The sequence below is a fragment of the Cryptotermes secundus genome, unplaced genomic scaffold (genome assembly GCF_002891405.2).
Source record: "Cryptotermes secundus unplaced genomic scaffold, Csec_1.0 scaffold1236, whole genome shotgun sequence".
Classification (NCBI taxonomy): domain Eukaryota; kingdom Metazoa; phylum Arthropoda; class Insecta; order Blattodea; family Kalotermitidae; genus Cryptotermes; species Cryptotermes secundus.
In genome coordinates, this window is record NW_019724604.1 from 65,383 (window position 1) to 92,489 (window position 27,107).

Genomic DNA, 27,107 nt, shown 5'->3' on the forward strand with positions numbered 1-27,107 from the left:
TGCCATGTTTCTTTGAGGATAATAATATGTTACTGAACTATTGAATGTTACCTAGACATTTTACAGAACTTTATACCTCCTGAATTTCAATGTGAAAGCGAAATGCTTGCAGAAACATGGTTCTGAGAAGAAGGAACCCTGTGCTGCGATATGTGAATTATTGTGCTTTTTCTAAGGGGAAAGTCTAATGTTTAATATTATTATTCACTCAACACAGTCCTGGTGTAAACACACCATACGTTTGCATGTACTGTATGTTTCTACCTCTTGTGGCCATTGTCAGGCACATTGGGCCTTTACAATCACCCTTCCATCTGCTATACCTGCCTACACTGGCCAGTGTTTACACATTGGGTGTACTTTTTACAGGTATGTTGTTTATGTAATGACCTTATGTTATGAAATATATTAGATATTACAATTTTCTTTTTAAATCTAATTTGGAATTGAAATTAAAGTATGTGTTAAAAGCTATGTATATATTCTTTTCATTATGTTGTCGCATCTCTTTTGCTTGGTGTTGCAAGATTTTCAGGTGTTCACCAGTGTGTTCTTATTTAGCACTGGATTCTTCCTATAGACTTATGTTGATGTTTTGGTTACAGGTATGTGATGTGTTCTTTTTGTTTTCTTTTCTTCCCATAGCTTGCCCTTTTGTAGAGCATGTGATTCCTGCACAAATGGGTGAGAGGGACTGGGCTGGAAAAGGTTTCCTGTTCCATGATCACACCACTGCCTAGACCTGACTGTATCAGATTTTTACATACTGGGTTTTTTGAAGAATGAGGTTTTATAGAGAAAATTTGAATGTGTGGATAAAGTGGAAGTTGGTATCACTGAAACCATCAATGATATTGTAAAGCAAGCATGGGGCCATTGTGAACTGTGTATGTGTTCATTGCAGGGAATGCATCAGTCATGGAGGAAAAATGTGAATTATTTAATTAAAAAAGAAACAGGACCTTGCTGCTGTTGTCCTTATTTTACTTTTGTATATTAGAAACATATGTCCCTTTGAGACAGGTCAGTCCACATCCCGACCGGAGTGCAGAATAGGGGCTTTTAAGTTTTCCTTTCCTTCATATTTCCTTCTACCGCTTCCTTGAATTATCAATACCAGTCTATTATCATCTCTTTCATCTTCCTTGCGAGCCCCCTTTTAATGTTGATTGCCTACCACAAAACCCCCACATTCACCAATGTCTCCATACATGTTTTTTCCATATCTGCTTGTGTTTTACTCAACAAGTTTCTCATTTCTCCCAATCTGACACATCAGACTTGCTGGCTTACATTTCAGGTACTTCTGAAAGTAAACATAGAGGGAGACTGGAAGATTCTCCCTTGAAGGCACAACATTTTTCACTTTTCTGCAGTTATTTACTCTTTACCACACTTTATGGACCTGCTACAATGAAGCTGAATGGTGTCTGTACACAGTTCCCTGACCTACAGTCCCTAACACAGTATTGTGACCCAGCCATCGTCTTCAGGAAGTAACCTCTCTCTCTCTCTCATATATTAAGCATATGTGGTTTTAAGCCCACCGTTATGACGACCTTGATGGTGATGGGCCAGTGGAAGGATGGCTTGGTTAAGGACTGGATCTTCTTTGCTCTAGTCAGCATCACACTCCATTACAAGTCACTGTGGCCCATTTCATTGCATCCAGTATCTTAGTTGCAGTATGCAGTATTTGGTTCTCAGTGGTACTATCAGGAAACACTGTTGAGCTGACTAATTTAATTTCCCACCTTCTACACAGTTTATTCTTTGAGAGATCTTGATTCACATGATATATTTTGTGGATCAGTTCTTATTGATGACAGGTACAACAGTTCCTGATACATATTCTGGATTTGACCTAATTCTCTTAAATTCAGTACCCAACACACACATGCCAAGTGCCAGGAAGCTTATCTGCCTTGGGTATTGTATTTGGTAGTCCAGGGCTAACAGCCCATGTCAAGTGGTCCATTCTTCTGGAATTATAAAGTAATGACTGCTGTCCAGTAATTCATAACATTGACAGAGATTTGGACCACTAATGGGGCTGACACACCAGCAGCCTATGCATATTACAAATAAAACACCTGGATTACATCAGATGCAGGACTTGCTCTGTTTTTCCACACACACATTTCTGACACCCCTCAAAAACGTGTCAGGGGCACTATCAGCATATCAGTAAATATTTTTGTTCTCTTTCTTATCCTATTTTACCACTGTGGTGCAAGTCCTATCTTCAGATTTCACACACAGTATCAGCAGATGCAAAGGAGAAATATAAAGCATACCATATATCAAGAAGGGGCCTAACAACAAGAATACCACAAAAATTGAATTAAAAGATACCATTTAATCAGCAGTTTAATAGAAGTATATTCAAAAGTTAACATGAAATGGGTAGTTTTCTTACTAATCTTACCAAAATGTTTTCAAAACTTATTTAATTATGACAGTTAAAAAATTCTGAAGTGTGCCACCTCCAATCGAGTCACCCAGTTTACAATATTCTGTAATGTGCACAGTCCACAGTAGTCGCTAATGGTGTACTGTCACATATGATGTTGCCAAATGCACTTATGTTCATAAATATGTAAATAACAACTACAGTTTCATAATCTGAGCACAGAAAGATTATGGCAATGACAGAGGAAAAATAAACCTAAAATTATTATGACGGAATATTTTAAGATTATTTTTTGCATACAACTTTCATAGTGACATGATGTCCACCTGAAATATGTGTGTGCGTTTGCTTGTGAAAGAAGTGGGTGTTGAACGGTTGTAGCTTGGCATATGGAATTTGGTATCATATTGATCTTCAACAAAACAGCAGATTTGTATGACTTTATGCATGCTCAGTATTGTGAACATAGTGTTGGTTGAATATTTTAAGGTATATCTGACAATTTTCACGTGTTAGGTATAAAACACACAAACTTTAATTGACGCAAGTAAAGAACTTGGTCTAGAAGTAAACACAGAGAAAACTAAGGATATGCTGCTGTCTCATCACCAAAATGTAGGGCAAAATCATGACATAAAGATAGGGAACACATGTTTTGAAAATGTGGCACATTTAAGATATTTGGGAACAATGATAGCAGATCAAAACCTGATTCAGGAGGAAATTAAGAGGAGATTGAACTCGGGTAATGCTGGCTACCATTCAGTCCAGAACCTTTTGTCTTCTCTTGTCTGCTGTCCAAAAACATAAAAATTAGAATATACAAAACTATAATTTTGCCCGTGGTTCTGTATGGGTGTGAAACTTGGTCTCTGACATTAAGGGAGGAACATAGACTAAGTACTTCTTTTGGCTTGTTTTGGATTTCATCCATCGTCTGGTATGTAAAAGACAAAAGACCATGATGTTTCGGAGACTGGATCTGTCTCCATCTTCAGGTGGGTGGGGAAGGATAAACCTACTCAGTTGGGTCCGTTAGAAAGAGTTAGTCTCCTTCCCCACCCACCTGAAGAGGGAGACAGATCCAGTCTCCGAAACATGATCTTTTGTCTTTTACATACCAGACGATGGATGAAGTCCAAAACAAGCCAAAAGAAGTACAGTATACACCATCGTCAGAATCCTTTCAAGTCTACCATAGACTGAGGGTGTTTGAGAACAGCGTGTTGAGAATATTTGGACCGAAGAGAGATGAAGTGACAGGAGGTTGGAGAAAACTGCATAATGAGAAGCTTCATAACGTGTACTCTTCTCCAAGTATAATTACAATGATCAAGTCAAGGAGGATGAGGTTGGCAGGACATGTAGCACGAATGGGGGACATGAATGCGTGTAGGATATTGGTGGGAAAGCCAGAAGGAAAGAGACCACTGGGAAGACCAAGGCGTAGGTGGGTGGACAGTATTAAAATGGATCTTAGAGAGATAGGATTGGATGGTATGGATTAGATTGATCTTGCTCAGGATAGGGAACAGTGGAGGGCTCTTGTGAACACGGTAATGAACCTTTGGGTTCCATAAAATGCTGGGAAATTCTTGAGTAGCTGCAGAATTGGCGGCTCCTCCAGGAGGGCTCAGCTCTATAAGTAAGTGAGTAAGTTAGGCATAAACATTAATATAGGTTATGCACAATTATAGAGCACTGAGATGTATAATTATTATCCCTGCAGTTGTTTTTATAATTAAAGGGACGATGTATCTTGTTAAACCAAAGAACAAGACAGAAATTGTTGCTTTAAAATTAGTTTATTCTCATTGTTTAATTCTACATATACTTGTATTGTCATAGGTCCTGGATATCTGCAGGATATACTGCAAAATGCACCTCCAAATCTTAAGCTAGAGAAGGCATTCAACAATTACTGGAGCCGGGCAGCCCCATTTTGCTCATTATGTACAGCATTCAGCAGAGGCAAGGTGAGTTGAATGGTACTGATGAAGATACTTTAACTGAGATATGCCAGATGCTTCGAGAGGGGGGGGGGAAAGGGAAATATAATCTGTTCTTTAAGAAATCTCAGCCATATCATTTAGTCCAAAGTGACAACATTTCATTGCTTATCCCTACATATTGAACAGGGTGGGTTGAATTTGAAGAGGCATATTTGAAAGTGTATATAGAAGACAGGACTGCTAGAAATACTCATTAAATAGCGAAATGGGGTTGGAGGGGAAGAATATGTATATGTATGTATGTTGTGTGTGCATACATATCTCGCTTCTCCTAGGTAAACTTCTGGTATGGAATATATATCTATAATTTGTAGGGGCTGTTTATTCTTGTGAATTGCACATTATTGCAGTTTTGTATGATAGCCAGTAGATAGCAGGAGTGACCACTTAACCCTTTGAAGCATGAGATCGTACCTCACAGAGCATAACAATGCATTTCTATTTCAAAGACCAGTTGGTTGTTTAGTATGAGAATCACATGAAACATATTAGTATACTTTGTGGACAAAACAGAGAATCTGGCAGTGTTAAAGTAGGCAGCATATACAGTAGCCATTGTGTAATAAGGGTTAAGTGTAATGTCGTAACATAGCTGAATGTCAGTTTGCCTTGACATTGGACCCAATATAACAAAATGTGTTCTTGAGTCCACCTTGACATTCTTCTAGAAAAGTTGAATGATCTAATCACTATGAAAATTACATAAAATTTTTTTAGGGATGTGGTGGTGGTATGCCTGCTGACTGGAAGTACTCTGACCCTGTTGAGAAGCCATCAACAAGTCCAGTATGGCTTTCCTCAAGTCACTTTGTAACTTATAAGGTAACCGCTCTCTTAGAAGCTGTTGAATTTCATTGTTTCACTCATTGGCTTTCATATCCTCCATATCAGATTTACTGAAAAGATAATTATTGTATTCGATTTCAAAGATTGTGTGTATTCTAGCAGCTGACATAATTGCTAATTGCTTGTAGAGAAATATAGTAAAGTAGGTATATTTCTGTAATATTTTTTTCTTCAAAAACTTTTATGCAAATGGCTGATATACACATATCTGAAATTTGTTGTTTTATTTTACTGCCTTGCCAAATGTTAGACCACTTTTCATATTGACACATGTTTCATTTTAATTAATTGTATACTGGGTTATGTGATCTACTTTGATTCTTATCCAGGCACATATAGCCATTGACTCTGACACACCTCTCACTCTTGTTTGTGGTGTCATGTATTGTTTTCTTCTTTATTTTCATCCTGCAGAATGTATGTATTGTATGTATTATGATAGGGGGTGGGTTTCCCCATGCACTTAGACCAGTTATTTGTCCATTGTACGTCCCCCTTTTAATTTCTACTGTCGCCATACCCTACTGGTAACGGTGCGTGCCATCAGCCCCCGTAGAGCCAATGAGGTCAGCCCCCGGTACCTTGATGCTTCCCCCATCCACCAGAGGCATTGGAGACTACTTGGGCAGGAAAGGGCCTGTAATTTAGCTCAGAGGTCTCCTAGAGACATGAGGTTCTTTTACGTGCCGTAAATCTACGACACGGGACACACGGCTTAAAGTCCCTCTCGGAGTACTTGTTCCCTGAATTTTTCCGCCCTTAAAAATTCCACGACCTCCGCCAGGTTTTTGAACCCGTGTACCTTGAGTCATGAGGTGGGAACGTTACCCCTAGACTACGGAGGCCGCTTTTCATCCTGCAGAAACTTCCAATTGTAAAGGTCAGAATAAGACTTAAGTTCTGTTTTGTAACTATGTTTTGCATCACACTTTAAGTCACTGTATACAGTGCAAGACATGAATGCTTCATTCCATAGTAATACCATGTTCCTCAAGATTTTCATTGATATACTAATTTGCTAAGATGCCACCACCAACAGCAGTGATGTAATAACAACAGCAAAATAATAATGATGAGAGTGATGGAGAGGCTGTTTGTACATGATGGCTGCATTGCTTGCTGTGTTCCTGCTCACTGAACTACACCATACAACCATTGTAGAATGGATTTTTAGTACCTGTGTTTCTGTTCTCCTGTGAGTTGTTTTGAAACTAATCTTGTTCAAACATTATGATACCCAAGCTGGTCATAGATGATTCCATGAGTAAAACCATGACTAATGGTCGTATGATGCGCCACTTCATGATATCACCTGTTAATCATCCAGAATCATGGCTTGGACTCATTCAGTGTATTTTTGTGTAATGGATATGGAGGGGGATCCTGATTGTTCTGCGTCTGTGACACTTGTGCAACCATTTTTGAACATTGTCGTCCATTTATACACACTTTGCCACAGGAAAGCATTTGGTACACTGGTACACCTTCGCCCCCCCAATATCATATCATTGCACACTGCTCTTTGCTGCAAACATAAAGTGGAGCAGTCATTTTAACAATGCTACAGCAATGCTACAATTAAGCCAGTCATGGTTGAAAGTATTTCACAGTCATGTAATGAGTTCATGTTTCTACTTGCATGCAAAATAAGCAGTGTAGCCAACACGGCAAGCTTTAAAATAAATCACTGCTGAAACTTTCTGACTCACCTATGTAAATAAAGGCTAGTTTTCCAGCAGAGGTGCCATGTGTCATTCCTGCAGTAGTAGTGGCACAGGCTTGAGGTACTTGTTATTTACGATTGGAAAAGTTGATACCTAATGAAAGAAAATATTTACTGCCATAAATACTAATTATAATACATACAGTCAGAAACCAGTCTTAGGAAAAGTCAAAGTTACATGTTGTTTCTAAAGTGATTCGGTTTATAACTATATAATTTGCTGTATGGCAAACATTGCTGTATTTGGTGTCTCTGAGTTTTGGAGGATTTGACAATCATGTGAACACATTTTCGGTATTTGTACACTTGGTGTACATAACTGTCTACAGCAACCATCTGACATTTCACATGACTGCACCTGGAATTTTCTTGCTTCAATTCTACAGTTGTGTGTGTGGATTGTATTCTCATGTTCTCTCCGTTATTTGACCAATGCAGAACATCTGATTAGTACTGACGATCCCTGGTAAATTTGTCTACGTGTAGACTTAACCTTGCGGGAAGGATATTGGATAAAATGTTGTATGAAGTAGATAGCAGTGATATGCCTTGATAATTACTACAGTCAGGTTTATTGCCATGCACATAAATCGGAACAATTAATAAACTATTTCACTGCTCAAGCAGGTCTTCCTTTTTCCAAACACAATTAATGAGTCTGTGGATCTGTGAATATCTCCTGCTTCAATCAGTTCTGGTGGAATTTGTTCAGTATGTGGTGATTCATAACTTTTCAACTTTGCAGTGGCAGTTTCATCCTCAGGTACTAGTGACTTCTGTATGGTGTTTCCATCTGCCTAACTTCACTAATCCTATGTGGATTCAGTAACTGAGTGACATAATTCTTATATTCACCATTATGTTAGTTCAAGGTTGGTAGCTCTTTTTACATTTATTTATTCCTCTGATATGGTTCTCGCTGTGTTTTAAGCTCATTAATTTTGTTGTTCAGATACTCCAGCTTTCTGGTCGAGAAATGTATGCTAGATTCATGTCTTACATTATCAGATTATTTTTATTTACTTGGCTGGGATTCTGTAACCATTGCATTTTAGCTTGTTTCTTTTGCTCTTGTAGTTTTGAACATCATTTATTGAACCATGGCTCATGCTTCTTCAGTTTCCAATAACTTACCCTCTCCTTGGCTGAAATTTTTACTTTTTCTCTAAAAGTTTATGTCTCAAAATGTCGCAGTAGAAGTCAGAGTTGACTGTAGTGTTAGGATGAACAAATTCATGGTGAACAATTACCTTCATGTCACAAAAAATGAGCATCCTCTCTGTTGAACTTCAGACATGCTGCACCTTTCTTGCTCTTGGTGATTGTTGGCTCTTCCACTGCGATGATTGTTGCTTTGTTTCTGGATCATAACCGTACAGGTAACTCCAACTTTCATCACGCATTATGATCCTAGAGATATTCGTAAAAGTTGGGGTCCTCATTTGCCTTCTCTCGTAGCTCAAGACATGCATTTATGTGCAGACGCTTTTGGTCATTTGTCAAGAGTTGGGGAACAAACTTTGTGGCAATGTTGTGCATGTCCAAATTTTCTGTTACCATCTCCTGACCAACTCCATAACTGATTCCAGTGGTGTCTGTGAGCTCATGGATTGTTCGGTGATGGTCTTCATGGATCAGTTCTGGAATTTTTTCAACATTTTGTCATTTTGCTGGTGCTTGGTCACCCTGAATGTTTGTCATCTTCATCTGACACTCGACCAACCTTGAAACGTGAATGCCATTCAAAAATCACTCTCTGGCTTAAAGAATGTTCTCCAAAGGTCTCATGAAGCATTTCAAGAGTTTTGGTAGCCAATTTACTGAGCTTCATGCAAAACTTGGTGCAGACACATTGCTCGATTTTGCCATCCATCGCAGACAGAATGAAACCCAAGTTGAAAGAGCACTCATGTAAAAACAAGGCATGTTGACAGCACAGTGTCACATGGCAGACTGATGCAATAGGCTTGCAGAAGTATGACCTTGGCCTCCCCTCTCATCTTTCACCAAGGCAGTTGCAACAGTGAGAGTCCAGGAACTTTACAGTAGCACTTTGTAAATAGTGGTGGCATTAAAATATAGTGCATAGTGACGTTAGTCTAAAGAAAATGGTTGTGCTGAAGTGGTGGTATGGTGGTGATCTTGACTGTGGCCGTGGTGGTGGTTACAGCAGCAGCAGCAGCATCATCATCATCTCTGTCCACTTCTGTATTATTGATTGGTGTAGAAATTATACTCATGATCTATACCATTGAAATAAAATTTTATATAAAACTCACCTTCACACATTTTGATCTTCAATTATCTTGAGACACTATTACAATACTTAGCTGCTAAGCAGTTATGTTGGCTTAAGTTATAACTTTGTATTGTCACATGTTTAGTGACTAGACACAGGGTTTGGATCGGAAATGGATTTATTTGACACTAAAACTAACTACAAGTAATTGTAGTGCTTTGACTAATTTGTGCACTTTACAGTTCACTATAGCTTGCACTAATTCTTCTCAGTTCATCTGCACTAGTGGATGCCTGGTAACAGATGCCAATGATATCCTCTTCTTCTCATGTTGTTACTGGCTGGCAACTCTCTCACATGGCTCTAGCTTTCCTTACATTTTTGGCTTCTCAGCCATAACTCATGGTCATTCTCAATTGGTTTAAACTGGCTATGCTTCACCAACTCTCATGACTTCCCTAGCCATAACTGAACTTGCCGGTAGGCTCTTGTTTTATAACCTTGTAATGGACCACATAGAAAACACCTTTTGCAACAGTTCCTCTTTTGTTGTGTGTTGATTGATTGCTGTGGTAGCTGTTTCCTTGGGAAAGTGTTTACCAGCCATTCCCTAGTGACAGTCATCTCTTCTGCTCTACTGTTTTGGTTTCAGCTGCCACAATATTTTATGTGGATTTCAACTGGAATGGGTCACTTCACATTTGCCACAGGCTTCATATGTGATACCTAGCAGTCAAATTGAGCTATTACCTGTCATCATCTGTGTTTCATTTTAATTTATATTTCAGATTTATTATTTGTTAAGACATAAATTGTAATTTGTGCTGTGTAAACAGTGGTGTGTACATGTAACATGACACTTGTGTGAACAGGATTTGAATAACGTGGCTCTGAGCAAGCGCGGGACAGATGGTGGGGACAATTCTCTCCTTCTAAGTTGTCGTGACTGTGGCGTGTGTGTGCACTCAGGCTGCTATGGTGTGACAGTACTGCCATCTTCTGCTGATCGTATAGATTGGACATGTGACAAATGTCGTTCTGGCATGCATCATGTGGTTAGTATATGACAGAAACATTATATTCAGTGCAGTATGAATGAGAAACTAGCTTGTTGAGCTCTGATATGTGAGAGAACGTTGATGATGAATTGTGCTTCATTTAAATAAACAAAATAAAAATGTCTTATTTTAGTGTTTGTATTTCTATAAAAACTAGAAATTGCTGTAATTCTGTCCACCACATTTTACATAGTTTGTTGAGGCACTATTCTACAAGCCAGAAGGTTGTGGATTCGATTCCCGATGTCATAGGATTTTTCAGTTGACCTAATCCTTCCAGCTGCACTGTGGCTGTGGTGTCAACTCGACCTCTAACAGAAATTAGTACCAGGAATCTTCCTGGGGGGGGTAAAGGGCGGCTAGCACATAAGGCTGACAACCTCTCCGCCATCTGTGAGCCGATTGTATAGAGTAAATGTGGGAGCCTCGATGTCTTACGACCCTGTGGGCATCTATGGCCTGTTACAGCAAAACTTTACCTTTTTAGATAGTATGGTCAAGCTGAATGATAAATATATAATTTTTTGGAGGACAGCCCACAGTTTTTGGAAGTAAACTTCTGTAACAAATTCAATTGTATAGTTTTAGACAATTTGACATGCCAGTGAATTTGCATTACAATGGCAGCTTGGATATAACATGATATTTGTTAATGTGCATGATACTACTTGTCTGTAAAAGTTTTAGAGGGTTAATATTAACAGCTCAGGCGTTGTGTATTGTTTCTTTTTGCATAATACATGCACTTTTTCTCCCCAAAAATTTCACCATCAAAGACTTAGATGAGGATTGTGTAAAATATCACAAATGACCTTGACTGACCATTAACTTTTAACATACAGACTTTTAACTGGCCCTAATTCTTTAACATTGCAGACTTTCAGGAAAAACTACATACTTTCCGCTCTGTGCAACATAGAAATAGAAACTAAAAACAACTGAAAGAGAATAAAATTTTCTACATATACACAAAAGAGCAAGTTTTACAAACGAAAATTAACCGTGATTATTTTGTCATGAAATGCAAAATATAATCTTCATTATATATATTATGAAATTCCCAAGGACTTACCCATAGTTTTTCCTTCAACCTTGAGACATGTTGAGTTTCTAAACATAATCACACTATACGAGTATACAATATTTTGTTCAGACTGTACGCGAGTTTGAACTGCCTCACTTCACAGTTTACGATACCTCACACTCTTGACGTGCGTGTGCCACTTCTCGAAGCAGTCCACGACACACTGTGCAACATCACATTTTTACAATACAAAAGGGTGTTCCTTCTTTTCTTATTTAGTGAACGCACATGACATCGTCTTTGTTTCCCTTTGGTTGGCCAGTGTTGTGAATGTTTCACCTCCAGTTGACTCAGTTGGGCCCCAGATGAACTTGGCCTCCCCCGAGAAACGCCACTGACCGTGATATTCGCCTCGTGGGATTGAAGAATCATCTTGGGGGAAGGGGTTTTCAGCTAAATCGTATAAATTATGTTAACTGACAAAGCGACACTCTCTTCTGTTAGTAATACTCGCAAAATAGTGATGCAAAGTAATTATAATACTAGTCGAAAAGAGTGCCAGTCCAACACTGATGCTGAAAGTCACAGCGATGAAGATGCCTTTTACTCACAAAGTAATACTAGCTCAGTGGGTTTATACCTCTTCCGAGACACAAAATAAAAATGATATATACAGAAATATATGACAATCTGACATGACACTGACTTCCTACCTGATAATTCACTACTTAAAACCAATCCTTGAAAGCTCTTGAAGCACTAACATGTGAGCCCAGATGAATATTTACTCCTCAGTTCTCAAAACAAAAAACAAAGCTAGGCTCTATTTGGCTGACCAGGTCATAAACAGTCATATCTAAACATAATAATATCGAAACCAATATTCTGATAAACGATTTCATTGTTCTGAGCTAACCAAAGAACCACTGGCATGACCTTGCATGGGTTTGTTTTGGTTTCAAACAGAAGATCAAACTGTCAGCACTCAAAATGAATGCGTGTCCTGCCTTATATAAATATAGCATTCCGCCACAGCGAGGTGTTACTTGCTGTAGATATGTGGTGCTATCCAAAAGTTTCCAAAATATATTAATAAAAAGTATTACATCTTACCTGGATTTGGGGGGCACGCAATAGCATAGTTGGTTGAGGGGCTATGCTACAAGACGGAAGGTCACGGGTTCAAGTCCCAATGAGGTCATTAGATTTTTTCAATTGACCTAATACTTCCAGCCGCACTAGGCCCTGGGGTTTACTCAGCCTCTAACAGAAATGAGTACCAGGAATTAAATAATTTTCCTGGGGATTAAAGCGCGGCTGGCGTGTAAGGCTAACAACCTTACCGCCGTCTTTGAGCCGATTGTCTAGATAGTGTGGGACCCTCAACGTCTCACAACCCTATGGGCCTTCGTGACCTGGCACAGGGATAGCTTTACTTTACTTACTTACCTGGATCTTATTCTGCACCATTACCTTCAAAGTAGTCCCCTTGGGAGCGCATACACTGATCCCAGCGTTTCTGCCACTTTTGAAATGCATTCTTGAAAGTCTTTCTTTGTTAGAGTGTTTAGTACTGTCTGTGTTTCCACTTGAATTTCCTCAACTGTATCAAATCTTCGCCCCTTCAACTAGATTTTCATCTTGGGGAAGAGAAAGAAGTCGCATGGAGCTAAGTCTGGCGAGTATGGTGGGTGGGGAACAACTGCCATCTTGTTTTTAGCCAAAAATTCCTGCACAATGTAAACCTTATGCGGTCATGTGTTTTAATGGTGCAGTACCCAGTTGTTTGAGCGCCACTTCTCTTGACGTTTTCTCCTCATGTCCTCCATCAAACGCCTTAGAACACTGCGATAGAACTCTTTATTGACTGTCTGACCAGGAGGGACAAACTCCTTTTGAACAGTCCTGTCAGTATAAAAAAAAACAGATCAACATATACTTAATGTTACTCTTGACTTGTCGAGCTTTTTTGGCCGAGGTGAAGAAGGGTTCTTCCATTGCAACGATTGCTGCTTACTTTCAGGGTCGTAGCCCAACTTTTGTCACCAGTGACAACCTTCAAAAGAAAGTGTGGATCCTCTTGAAGCTGTTGTTGAAGTTCCCTGTAGACTTCCAAGTGATGCTGCTTCTGTTCATTTTGCAGCAGTCGTGGCACAAACTTTGCCTCAATCCTCCTCATGTTCAGTTCCTCCGACAAAATTCGTTGACATGTACCATAATTTAGTCCCAAGGTGTTACAGAGGTCTTGGATGATGAGTCTACGATCTTGCAGAATTAGGTCCCTAACTTTGCGACATTTTCTGTTATGGTGCCACTTGATGGCCGTCCCGAACGATTGTCATCATCAGTTGATGTTCGACCATTTTTGAAATGCTTATGCCATTTGTAAGTTTATGTCTGACCTAAACTGTTGTCACCAAAAGCTTGCTTCAACATTTGGTGTGTTTCTGCAGTGGTTTTCCCAAGTTTAAAACAAAACTTTATACAGTCACGCTGCTTTCTCAGATCAGTCATCACAAAACCACAAACTCACGGAAACACAACAATGGAAATACTTTCACTAACAATAAACCCAACCACTCAACTTGATGCCGCTTGCCACACTGATTCAAGAAGGGTGTGTGGGGAAGACACCTAGCGGTATTTCGATATACTCATAACCATTCGCGCACAAAATCCAAATTTGGGGAACTTTTTGATACACCACACATGGTCCAAAGGTTAAAAGGGGAACATTCTCTTGGAAACATTAAATGTGCTATCTTGAGGTTAATTGTTAACTAAAAGTGGTTTCTTTTTTGTTTTACTTCTGTCCTTGTACAACCATTAGGTTTGTTGCAGAACTAAATCTCATGTAACACATTTGCACGATGCGTGATCTTATTTGATGTGTAAACAAAAAAATAGAATTAAACTTGCCAAGTACATTATTTTCATGTTTGCATTGGATTTTATATGTTAATAACCAACGCACCCAGAAGTAAAAGTAAAGAGGTATTCAGTTTTGCCTTTGTTCAAGTGTTGTCTTTAGAAATACATGATGTTCATGTCCATGTGTGATGTGAGAACAGGGATAGGAAATTCAAAACTCACCGTAGAGAGTTTGAAATAGAATGAACTGGCCATGTTTGATTCCCTTCTTAGCAGACCCTAATAGATCAGGCTCACAAGTGAAATAAGTGTATTATATGATATGCCTACTTTGTATGTTCTAAGAATAGCAGAAGTGTTGTATAGAAAGGTTGCAGTTATGTTTATGATGTCTTGCCTGGGTAGTGGTTCCAAAATAGAGGTGGGGAGAATTAGGTTCATAATTCATTGTGTGGATAGTTGCTGTTGAAAGTTTCTAGCACTTCTCAGAGCTAAATACAAGATCTCTCTAAAGTGAATATATGAAAATAATGGAACGTGGTCTGGCAGAAACGTAAACTAAGAGTAGATTCTCTGTCTTAAAGCGCTGGATAAAAATAAATGATTTATACTGATTTCATTTAACCTTTAGCATCCGAATGACACATATATATGATGCAAGCAGCAACCGGAGTTGGCCGAATGACACGTATTTATGACGCAGGACATGTGCACTCTTTGGGAGTGCTGACAGTTTGACCTTGGGTTTGAAACCAAAACAAACCTACGTGAGGTCATGTCAGTGGTTCATTCCTTAGCTCTGAACAAAGAAATTGTTTATCTCGGTCCTGGTTTCGAAACTATTTATGTTTATATATGACTGTTTATGACCTGGTCAGCCAAATATAGCCCAGCTTTGTTCTGAGAACTGAAGAGGAAGGATTCATTGGTGCTTGCAGATCAGTGCTTCCAGAGCTTTCAAGGAAGTGTGACGTATTCAAGGATTGCTTTTCAGTGGTGAGTTATCAGTTAGGAAGTCAGTGTTGGATTGTGTAATATTTCTTTATCACTTAAAAAGTTAGTGTCAGACTGTCATATATTTCTTTTTATATTATTTTGTGTCTTGGAAGAGGTATAAACCGACTGAGCCAGTATTACTTTGTGAGTAAAAGGCATCCTCGTCACTGTGACTTTCCGTATCAGTGTCGGACTGGCACCTTTTCGACTACTATTACAGTTATTATTTTTTATTGCTAGTGGGGTGGGACTAAGTCCCTTGTACTGCTGCCACTTCTGGCCTATTGTACCATACTATTACAGTTACTTTGTATCACTATTTTGCGAGTCTTTGTCACTCAACATAATTTATTCGATTTTGCTGGAACCCTCCCCCCACATGATGGAACCTCAAAAACGTGCCCGATATTTCAAACTTCTCAATGCAGAAGCGTTGGAGGAAATATTGATGGAAGAGGAATCTGATGAAGAGTTATATCAATGAGTTCACTGAACCTCGAGCAAATATGTTGTTGTCATCATCATCATCATCAGATGAGGCAGAGGAAACGGAAATTAGGTTTTGTGATAGAAGACCTGGGGATTCGCCAAAGGTACTAGACTTCACTGGTCCTCCGAGTGGAATCAACAGATCAGCTGCCCCCAATATAAATGCACAGTCCTCCCTTTTTCCATTTTCATTCTGTTTTTCCAACAAATTTTCCAAATCTTGTTACAAGAAACCAACAGATATTTCCACCAATTTATGGCATGCCAAGATGCTCCAGGCCCTTTTGTTCAACCATCTGACGTTACAATTGAAGAGATATATAACTTTTTGGCAGTAATTGTTCAAATGGGCCATGATCAACGGGACACCCTCAAAGATTATTGGTCAAGAGATGAGCAGTACTACACTCCATTCTACCGTAACATCATGGTACGAAACCGTTTCTTCCATATTCTGAGATTCCTACATTTTGAAAATAATGAAGCTCCCACCTCCCTGCCTGACCCTGTATATCAATGAGTGAGTACCTGTATGTTGAAAATGACATGCAAGAGAAAGAGAGTGTAAGTGCAGAATATATTATACTCATCACAAGGAAGGTTACATTCAAAATTTGGATCCTCTGAGGTTTGTTGTTTTGGTGTTCATATTGTTAACACTTGAAGTTCAAGTATTTTTATTAATTATGCAACTCATACAGTATTAATATGCTGTTCTTTCATCTATATGGTTTAAGATAGGATTGTAGTATTATGTTAAGGTATCACTCATATGCATATTTTCAGTATTGTTGCCTCTGCTATGTGAGGGGTGGAGCTTTGAAACGTACAACAGATGCCCGTTGGGCTCACATACTGTGTGCTCTGCTGCTGCCTGGGGTTGCATTCAAGGACTCTGTGTGCAAGGAACCCATCAGTGTATTATCTGTCAGTAAATCAAACATTGAGATTGTGAGTATAAATTCCTAATTATCTTACAGCTTGTCATAATCCATCCTGCATAGAGGTTTTGCCATGTGCTGGTCCCCCCTGCATATAAATATGCTTTCAGGCAATGAATTGTAGCAGATATTTCCAGGATTGATGGAAACACATTCTGTTTGTGAGGGAGGCTGTCTTTGATTAGAACCATTTTCAACTGCTAACACACAAAATAAATGTATTACTCTAAAGAATTCACACTATCTCAACATTTTTAATTATGGTGGTGAGATACTTCCACAAAATATTTCTCTTGTTATTTACTGCAATACTCTTGGACTTCAGTATTCCATTGTTAGTTGTAAGAGGAACAGCTGGCAGAGTTTGGTAAGTCCCCTTACTTCTCCCCACTCCCCCATCTGTTTTAAGGGGAGTAACCGTGAAATCCTTGTTTAATGATTAAGGTATAGCTTTGCTTGCAGTCATTCAAGGTTAATACATTTTTACACTAGTAAATATAATTATTAATCAGCAATATGAAATTAATTTAAAAAATATCTCATGACATACTAAATAGACACTGAGAGAACCTCAGTCAAGAATCAGGACGACTCTGATCCTTCAGATGGCATAGCTTCGGCATTCCCATATATGGTAACAGTTACCAGCAAGGGGAAAACTTTTATATCTGTGAGATGAAGCATTCATGGCAACAGTATGTAATGATGTCTTCTTGGGCGATCAATTGGTGTCTGACATTTCGAGGCTGTCTCTGTCTCCATCTTCAAGGGTTGCTTTGTCCCTAGATGGTGGGAGACATCATCTCCACATTGCTGTGGCTGACTTCAGTCTGTCCTTGGAATGCAAAGGACACCAAATCCACATTGACACAGATGACACCTGAGAAGATTTCAGTGTAACATGAATGCCAGTTGTTGTACTGACCATAATGATAAATTGAGGCATGAATCCAGGAAGGTTGAGAATATCTTACTATAAATGAAGGTTATTTACTAAATCACAATTCGCTAAGTACTGTGAAATAAGACATAGTTTATGTTGGAGTTTATATTGGACCAGAAAAGGTATTCACTAAATACAAGAAGGCTGAATCAGAATTTCAATGTACCTTATTCAGATTTTGTGTTCAGAAGTACCAATATTTTTTTCTTTGTTATTCACACAGACTGAAGTTGTTACATATGTAGTGATTTTCTCATGACAGTGCAATGCATTTGAAAAAGTTCTGCATAGCAAAATCATTTGAGATTGACTATTTTAGCAATGAAACTCATTTGGTATTATTCCTGACTTCTTGTTGTTGTTGTTGTTATTATTATTATTTTTATTATTATTATTATTATTATTGTTGTTGTTGTTGTTATGAACATTGGCACTTGAACTTAATTTTCCATGATATTGTAACGTGTTTGGAATCCAGAAGAGTCACTTCTATGGAAACGCTGGAATAGACTGTTGCATTGGAAACAACAGTAGTGATATTGTAGCTCTAACAAGCGTCTCCACAGTTACAACAGAAGGTCCAATGCATAGCAGCGGCCGAGGTTATAAAAAGGGGTTGAATGCATTGGATAAGAGTCTCGTGACAGTTGCCTAGAGATACAGATGTACTGGCCGAGATATTGTAAGCAGTCATTGTAATACTGCAAGTGCTAACAATTGTAAAGCGTGTGGTTGTGTAGGTGTGAAGAACAATAAAGGTTCTACGGAATTTGAGACCTATGTGGATTTATTTGTTGCGTGACACACCCAAAACACACTACACTGATGTCAGAATTAGTTACGAACTTAAACGCGCCACAAAAAAATTATTGTGCATCGAGTATTTCACTGCTACAAAAAAAAAAAAAAAATGNAGTTGCCTAGAGATACAGATGTACTGGCCGAGATATTGTAAGCAGTCATTGTAATACTGCAAGTGCTAACAATTGTAAAGCGTGTGGTTGTGTAGGTGTGAAGAACAATAAAGGTTCTACGGAATTTGAGACCTATGTGGATTTATTTGTTGCGTGACACACCCAAAACACACTACACTGATGTCAGAATTAGTTACGAACTTAAACGCGCCACAAAAAAATTATTGTGCATCGAGTATTTCACTACTACAAAAAAAAAAAAAAATGGAAATGCAGCAGATGTTGGAACTTCTGCTGAAGAAAATGAGAGCTGGCGAAGAAAAGGCGGAAGCCAGACATGCACACATGATGGCCGATTGGAGATCCTGCAAGAAAAGATTGATGCCTGCCAAGAAGCAATGGAGGCAGATGCAGAGAAGATCGAACCCCATTCAGAAGTGATGCAGTCCATAGTGGAGCATCGAGAGGTCCCCGCAGAAGACGCTCCGATAATACCGGTCGGAGAACCGAAGAAAAGGCGCAGGGACTGAAAACTGGCCGCGGAGTGCCGCAGCCAGGAAGCGAAGGATTCGGCAAGGGAAGATAATGGGCCCCACAAAGAATTGGCTGTCGCCCACAGAGGGACGAGCCGCTGGGTGGAAGTGGCACAGCAGAAGAAAAACATCAGGAGGACATCCCGTTGCGCGACAGTGGCACGACGTTGGAGAAATGCCTTCAAGAAGGAAACTCCCCAGGGAACCTTCGGATGCCAGCGGAAAGAAGTGGCCGCCACCGGTATAAAGATAACATGCTGTGCAGGACACAGGCATTACGGACAAAACAATGGTGATGTGGTAACTAGAATCCCCAAAAAACAGATGTTTGGCATGAGATATCAAACGAGACCAGAATGTAAAGACGGCATCAAGGACCGAGGCGGCAAGCGGTCTCTATATGAGAAGAAGAAGAAGAGAGCAACCGCCATCAATATCGGAGGGTGCAGCTCAAGACACCTACCACTTCTGCGAGAAATAGGGCCGGCCCATAAGACCCTCAAGAAGACGCTAGAGCTGAAAATCATGAAGGGAGCAACTAGGATATTCTGTAGGTTGCGGAAGGAGAAAGAATCGACACTGAGGAGGTATCAGCATTTTTCGGAGCGTCAGTACCTGGATTGGACACTGTGGAGGGGTCAACCCCCTCCAAAACGGAGGTGGTAGTGTGACTAATAATTGTGGGTTCTAGATTTAATGATTTAGTTTATTGGAACTTATTTACAATTACAGTTCCTTACAACAGCTCACACATTGAACTCCTTGACAAGTCTTTATAAGGAATCTCTCACTGTTGTCTGAATCATGGACTGGTCTCTAGTCCCTCGAATTATGGATCTCTGATCTCTGCTCCTGTTGAATTCACAACTTCTGTTATGGCTAGTTGGCCCACATGGAAGACATGACATCGAACAGTTAACTGTCCTCTGTTATCCTGTCAGTTGTCACTGGAATCTTGTGTTTAGCAACTAGTTACCTGGTAGCAATTTGTTCACTGCTATCTGTTGTACACTGTTTTTTGTTGCCATGGGAATGTGTTTAGTGAAGCATTGCCTAATGGTCATATTCCGGCATCATATCACAATATTTATGTACTTGCAAGATGCCTCGCATTGAGGTATGTTAGTCTATGTCTGACTTATTCATTACTTTTATTGCATGAGGTTTGTTGCATTACACCTGTTTACTAGTGATGGCCATTTGATCCTGATAAATTCATACACATATTGTTTCCCATTTCACTTTAGAGTATTTTTATATTACACGGAATCTGGAACTGGATGTTTTCTTACAGCATATTATGTTACTAATGCTCTCATAATGATGGTGGTTGTCATGGTAATGGTAGGGTTGATGATGGTATTGTGATTTCAGCTGTGATGTTTGTTTGCAGGAGTGCATGTTTTGTGGAAATCGGTGTGGTGCATGTATTCAATGCAACCATGCTAGGTGTCAGAACATGTTCCACCCCATGTGTGCATTGCTGTCTGGTGCACAGTTCCATATTTCTCCTTGGAGTAATAACTCCACTCAGATGAGTGTTTCATGTAAAGGTCATGCACACAAGCATGACAAGGTAAGTACAAAATATTAAGAAATAGTCTTCGATAAATTTCACTTCATATAGACTTTGATTGCTTTGTATATTTTATGAATTTGGTAAGAAGAACCACAGAAATCTGTTTTGATGTGTTACACTAGTAGTTCCTTCTTAATTAGTGTGTTTAATCTTTATTGGCTATATGTTGTATTTTATTTTAATTGCTTGTGGGGTGGGACTAAGTCCCTTGTACTGCGGCCACTTCTGGCCTATTGTACCAGCCCCAGATGATAGGCGAGGGTGATTGTGGAGCAATTGGTGGAATGGAGATTGGTAGGGGAAACCGAAGTGCTCGGAGAAAACCTGCCTCAGCACCACTTTGTCCACCACAAATCCCACTTGACCAGACCTGCAATCGAACCCGGGCCACCGTGGTGGGAAGCCAGTGACTAACTGCTTGAGCTATGGCGCTGCCCATGTGTCGTATTAGTGTGTTTATTTGGAACCTGCCTATAGCATCTGTGACTCGTATTTTCTCCACTGTTTAACATCTTATTCTTTCCTGTTGTGAGGTATTTATAAACATTGAGCCTTACTATGAGCGCATCAGGTTCCATTCATGTTTTATTCATGTGATACTTCTGATATTTCACCATTCACACCCATTCAGGGTTTTTAAGCTCTGAAATAATGGTGTCTGAATGAGTCAGAAGAAAATAATGGAGGAGTTTATATGAGTGGTGTGGGTTAGACAGCAATCAGAAGCTTCTATGTCATATGCATATCTTATTATGCTAATGGGAGAATTACCAAAATGAAAGTTTTCTCATGTGTTTGTAGTTGAGTGTGAAGTGGTTATTGGAGGGGTAGGCCACCAGCATAAGGTCTGAACTCTGAGACTGAACTTCATATTCTATTACAGTGGTCGGAGGACAAGTAAAAGTTTTCTGTCATGTTTATGGTTTCCTGAGATTGGGTGTGGCTATACTTAACAATACAATTATGTACTTTGGAGAGGACAGGCATAATGATGCAGCACGGATGGTGACATCAACAGGCATGATAACGAAAAGTCTAGTGAGGAGAGTAGAGGGTGATAAACCACAACATTTGAATGATCAGTTTTCTCTTCCCTCCAGATGAATTTGACAAACATGCAGTAGCTGTCAACTGTTGTGAAACTGTCAAAACAGAAATGTAAGGAGATGATGCCAAGTGCCCTTGACATTGACACTAAAACTAAATTTGGTAACACATGCTAGAATGAGAGGTGACTTGACAAGAAGATGTGCACATACTGACAAATACCATAGTTACACACATGATTTATACACCCCTAATTTCAGGCAAGAAATTTTAGGAAAAAGAATTATATACCCCTAATTTCAGGAAAGAAATTTTAGGAAAAAGAATTAGAATGTATTCCTAAGGTTTTATTGGTGTATACCTTGACTGTTTTTTCTGACATAATTTTAAGAGGTCATCAGCTTTGTGTTGAAATATAAAATCAGTTAAATTTGAAAACCAGCAGAGTTTTGAACGATCTGATGTATTCATTTGTAGAAAAGTTGCAGTTTTCTTCTGTAACATGTGACTTCAGTATGATGTTTCAAAGTGGACATCCGTAGTCAGTATTGTGTGTTCATTCAATATCTGCATGTATGTGCTTGATACTTTCTGGTGCCACCTAATCTGTATGGTTTAATGTGACATTGGCATCATCGCTGTCATTTCCCCGCATTGTTGCAAATCATTTTTCAGGATCTTACATCTCACAGACAGTAGCACCAATGACTAGTATGAAGTTCCCCAAAACTGTTCAAATTTAGTCCTCTCCTGACCATTAAAATTCAAAGTTTAAAATTCTGTATCGTCCTCAACACAATATTTCCACAGAGATAGTACCCCCATCTAAAATCTTCACAATCCAGTATAAACTTTGAATTTTGCGTGTCTAATGCCAACTGTATGTGATCATTCACTGTCTACACAAGGAAGGACATGGTAATACAGTCCCTTTTGATCAGCACTGACAAGACTAGAACAACTGCCACAGGGGTGAAATTAGTAGAATCCTTTCATGAGGGATTTCAGTTTGGATTAGTAACTTTGACATACACAGTGTGTCCAGCTTCTGTTAGGACTGTGTTCATTAAAAATACAAGACTTGAATTATTTTCAGAATTTCACTCTTTTTATTCAAAATAGTCTCCTTCTGAATCAATACATATCTGGAATCGATTGAAAGGTTTTTGAAAACAGTCACTGTACTCCTTTTGTGGAATCGTATTTAAAACTGTGGTACATTCCCTTTGGATGTCCTGGATGGTGTTGTGATGGTCTCCTTTTATCGCCAGCTTAACTTTTGGGAACAATCAGAAATCTGCTGGAGCCAAATCTGGCGAATATGGAGCATGATCAAGGACTGTGATTCTTTTTCTGGCCAAAAAATCACGCACGATATTCAGTTTGTGGAGTGGGGCAATGTCGTGGAGGAGTGACCAGGAACCTTGCTCTCAATATTCAGGTCAACTTCAAAGAATTCTCGCACATAAACGATTGAGGACTCCGAGATAATACTCAGCATTCACTGTTTGACCTTCTGGCAGAAATTCCTTGTGAATGATTCCTTTGGAATCAAAGAAAACGGTTAGCAGTGTCTTTACTGGACTCTTTTACATGCGCACTTTCTTAGTTTCAGCTGGCTTCTTTGGGCTCAACCACGCTGCACTCTGCCTCTTTATGAGAGGCACATATTGAAAACACCATGTCTTGTCACTAGTAATAATCAGTTTTGTAAATTTTGTATCGCTTTGGGCCGACCATAACATGTGTTTGCAGTGTTCCACTCTGGTATGTTTTTCATCGCCTGACAGTGTGTGTGGTACAAACTGCGCACAGACCTTCTGTTTGCCCAAATGCTCGGTCAAAATTTGATGCACAATACTTTTTGGTATTCTCAAAAGCTCATCGATGAGTCTTGCAGAAACACATCTGTCTGATGCAAGGATTTTGGTCACTTTTTTCACATTTTCTTCAGTACGACTTGTTCTCGGCTTTGATGCATGTGGAGCATCAGTGTCCTCGCTGCCGTCACGAAATACAGCATACCATCAAAACATGTTGGAGCGACTCAAACAATCACTGCTGTACACACTTTTCATCATTTTGTACACTTCTCCAGCTGTTTTGCCTAACTTCAAACAAAATTTGATGTTGGCTGTCTGTTCAACCGCCATTTTCCGAGGAGCGTCAGAACAGTAGTGTTACATTCAATGTCAGAACACATGACGCAGCGATGCTTGCGCTTTGACAGCTACAGCTGAAACTTCAAGAATCTTAATGCCACCACTCGCCAACAGATGGTATTGCAGGGCAAAATTAAAAAAAATCAGTCCTAATGGATCCTGGACACACTGTGTATACAGAGGCCTTGCTAAATTCCAGAAGGCTAACAGTGCAAGGACTGTGAAATTAACAGGAAGAATGTGTTACAAAAGTAAAACATAAAGAGCTAAACAAAGGTGAAATAGCTATGCAGGATGCTTGATCAGTGTCTGTCATGAAGTGAAGTGGTTACAAGACTATAACAATAATCCCTGTGTTCCATGTTATGATGGAAGAGAAGCCACCACAGAGGTCAGCACTTTGTGTTGTAGAATGCCTTAAGTACATGGGAGATCTTGTTAGAAAGCACCAAATGTTACAAATGTACCTCATAGAAAGAAAGAAATGTTGAATGTGGCAACAGTGTGCAGACAAAATACAGGTATAAAATTAAAAATTGAGTTAGTGCAAGTAAATTATTCTGAGGGATATTATGTAACACGGCCTCATAATAGCAAGATTGACAGAATGACATTTCCCCAGGAGGATACTTTCACCAAAAGAAATAAACGCTCAAAATGCTATATTTTGTCAGCAAATGTCGGAAAAGATGATTAGCAGTGCACAGTGCTGTAGTTTGAAGTGGCCGTACTTGTGGATGTTTGAGGGGTAATTTCTAAAGTAATGTGAAACACAATTTTTCGCTTTCTTTTGCTCATATTAAATGTTTATTAACAAAAGTAGCACAAACATTCTTGGTTTCTTTTATGTAGGGCACTCTTTTCCTTTTACAGTTTTCCACTTTTTATGGTTTTCAGTTTCTTTCCATTTGAAGTATTCTGTAGATTCATCAGTACACAGTCAAAATTTCATTAAATTCTAAGGGAGTGCAACTACATAGTGGGTTTGGGTTTGAGATCGGATTTATTGACCATTTTAATGGATAATTCATCACTAATCTCCACACTTTACAGATCACTACTGCACATGCTCAGTCTTTACTGTTTGCTGTGTGTTCACCAGTAATCCCCTGGTAATGGCTTCTAACAGTGGAGGTTCTTCAGCTTCTGCACTCTCTTTGTTGCTGTCTGGCGAATATCTGGCAATCTCTATGCAACAGTCTGTTGGTATTCCATTTGTTTCTGTAGAAACTAAAAAATGTCCATGTATTCATTGTTGCACAGCAGTGGTCGTAATATAACACGTCACAATATTATCAGCATAGACCAGTAGCTGATGTGTCCAATTTAATTTCAGTTCCACCTTGTTTTCCTGGACCGTCCTAATGGAATATTGTAAAAAATAGGTTGAAAAAGAGTGGCAATGAAGCATCTTGTTTTAGACCATTCTGGATAGGAAATTTATCAGACAAATGTTTACCTATATGGACTTTACTGTACGTTTCGTTTAATCATTTTAATCAGTCTAACCTGTTTCATAGGTATCCCAAACTCTATCAGAATACTGTACAGTACTTCCCTCCTAACTGAATCATTAACTTTCTTGAATGAATAGCTGATGTAATGTCTCATTGTACTCCCATTTTTTCTCCATATCTGATGAATGCAAAAGATCTGATCTGTAGTTGATCTGTGAAGTCGAAACCCACACTGATGATCCCCAATAATTTCATCCATGTATGGACTTAACCTTGAGAGAGGAATATCGGATAAAATTTTGTATGAAGTTGAAAAATAATTCATAAATACAAATTATAAATATGTAAATAAGTGTATGAATAAATAAAATTCTGTATATGTCCCCTTTTGGTAGCAGAATTGGCTCTGAAAATTTTCAGAGAATTCGTTTCAGAAGTTATTGGAAATGGATGCAAGGTAACCTCTGTCCATCCAAAGAGGAAGACCAAACTCTGAAGCAGACAAACATTCTGAAGTCTGAGACAGTGGTCAGTGGCCAGATGCAGGATTGATCTTCCTATATCTCACCCAAGAAGAATTCTGGAATAAATTCCAAAATTGGCCTGTGCACAAACACGTGTTTTCATAGTTACCATACAAAGGTGGATTTCCAAATCAGAGTTCCAACATAGTGTGGGAAAGAACACGTTTCCATCAGTGCGATAAGAGAATTCCTCCTAGGTGCGTATCAGCATATCACGATGCACTGAGTTAATCGCTGTTGTTATTCAGTGGTTAAGGTCATCGAGGTTAGTGGGTAGTGGTGGAACATAAACGTGATCTTTTACATATCCCCACAAGAAGAAATCACACACGGTGAGGTCTGGGGATCTCACAGGCCAAGCACAAAGAGCAAGGTCTTGGGCCCCCTTCCGACCAATCCATCGCTGGGGCACTTTTTCATTTAAAAAAGCTCGGACCATCAGGTGCCAATGGGGCGGTGCTCCATCTTGTTGAAAAATGAAGTCATGCGAATCTGCTTGCAGTGTGAAGTGAAGAGGCAGTTTTGGAGCATATCAAGATAGGTTTTGTCGTGTAACGGTGTTTCCTTCAAAGAGAAAGGGACCATAAACCTTGTCCTGAGACACAGCACAGAAGACGTTCACCTTAGGGGAATCTCTTTTGTGCTCAACTGTTTCATGTGGGTGCTCTGTTCCCCAGATATGCACATTGTGACAAATGACTGTGCCACTCAAGTGAAAAGTCGCTTCATCACTAAAAATTAAACGTGAAATGAAGGTTTTGTCTTCCATCATCTCCAGCATCGTATTGCAAAATTCCATCCACTTCCTTTTGTCATCATTGGTAAGTGCCTGAACGAGCTGCAGTCTGTATGGTTTCAAATGTAGACGTACTGTTAGCACACGCCAGACAGTGGATTGAGGGATCGCAAGCTCACGGCTAGCTCGATTTGTTGACTTCCCTGGGCTCCTCTCAAATGCAGCACGGATTCTCACCACTTGTTCCTCTGAGACCTGTGGTCGTCCTAGACTTTTTCCTTTACACAGACACCCACTCTCTTGAAACTGTCGAAACCACCGTCGAATGTTCTTAGGACAGGGCGGATTAATGCCGAATTGCCTTCGAAAAGCACACTGCACCGTGACAACCGAATTTGTTTTCGTGAACTCAAGAACACAGAATGCCTTTTGCTGAGGACTCGCCATTCCAAGGGTAAACGAACAACTGAATGTTGCTGGAAGAATGATGCGACTTCAGCGCCCATGTGGCAGCCATTGACAACTTAGATAACTCCTCTTTCAAATGGTCACTGACTCATTCCATGACGATGCTTGAGAACTGAAGCAGTGCGTCATGAA

The 27,107-nt window shown here is 39.4% G+C and overlaps 1 protein-coding gene across 1 annotated transcript in view; it reads left to right on the forward strand.

The window, feature by feature from the left end:
• LOC111862537 (lysine-specific demethylase 4C) overlaps positions 1-27,107 on the forward strand; it is a gene marked incomplete at its 5' end in the record, with an annotated part of 116,017 nt that overhangs the window by 65,304 nt on the left and 23,606 nt on the right. Inside the window, 5 exon segments of the mRNA XM_023848023.2 lie at positions 4,262-4,389; positions 5,143-5,247; positions 10,106-10,288; positions 16,458-16,622; positions 20,396-20,578. Of these exon segments, the coding sequence (XP_023703791.1) occupies positions 4,262-4,389; positions 5,143-5,247; positions 10,106-10,288; positions 16,458-16,622; positions 20,396-20,578 (764 nt within the window).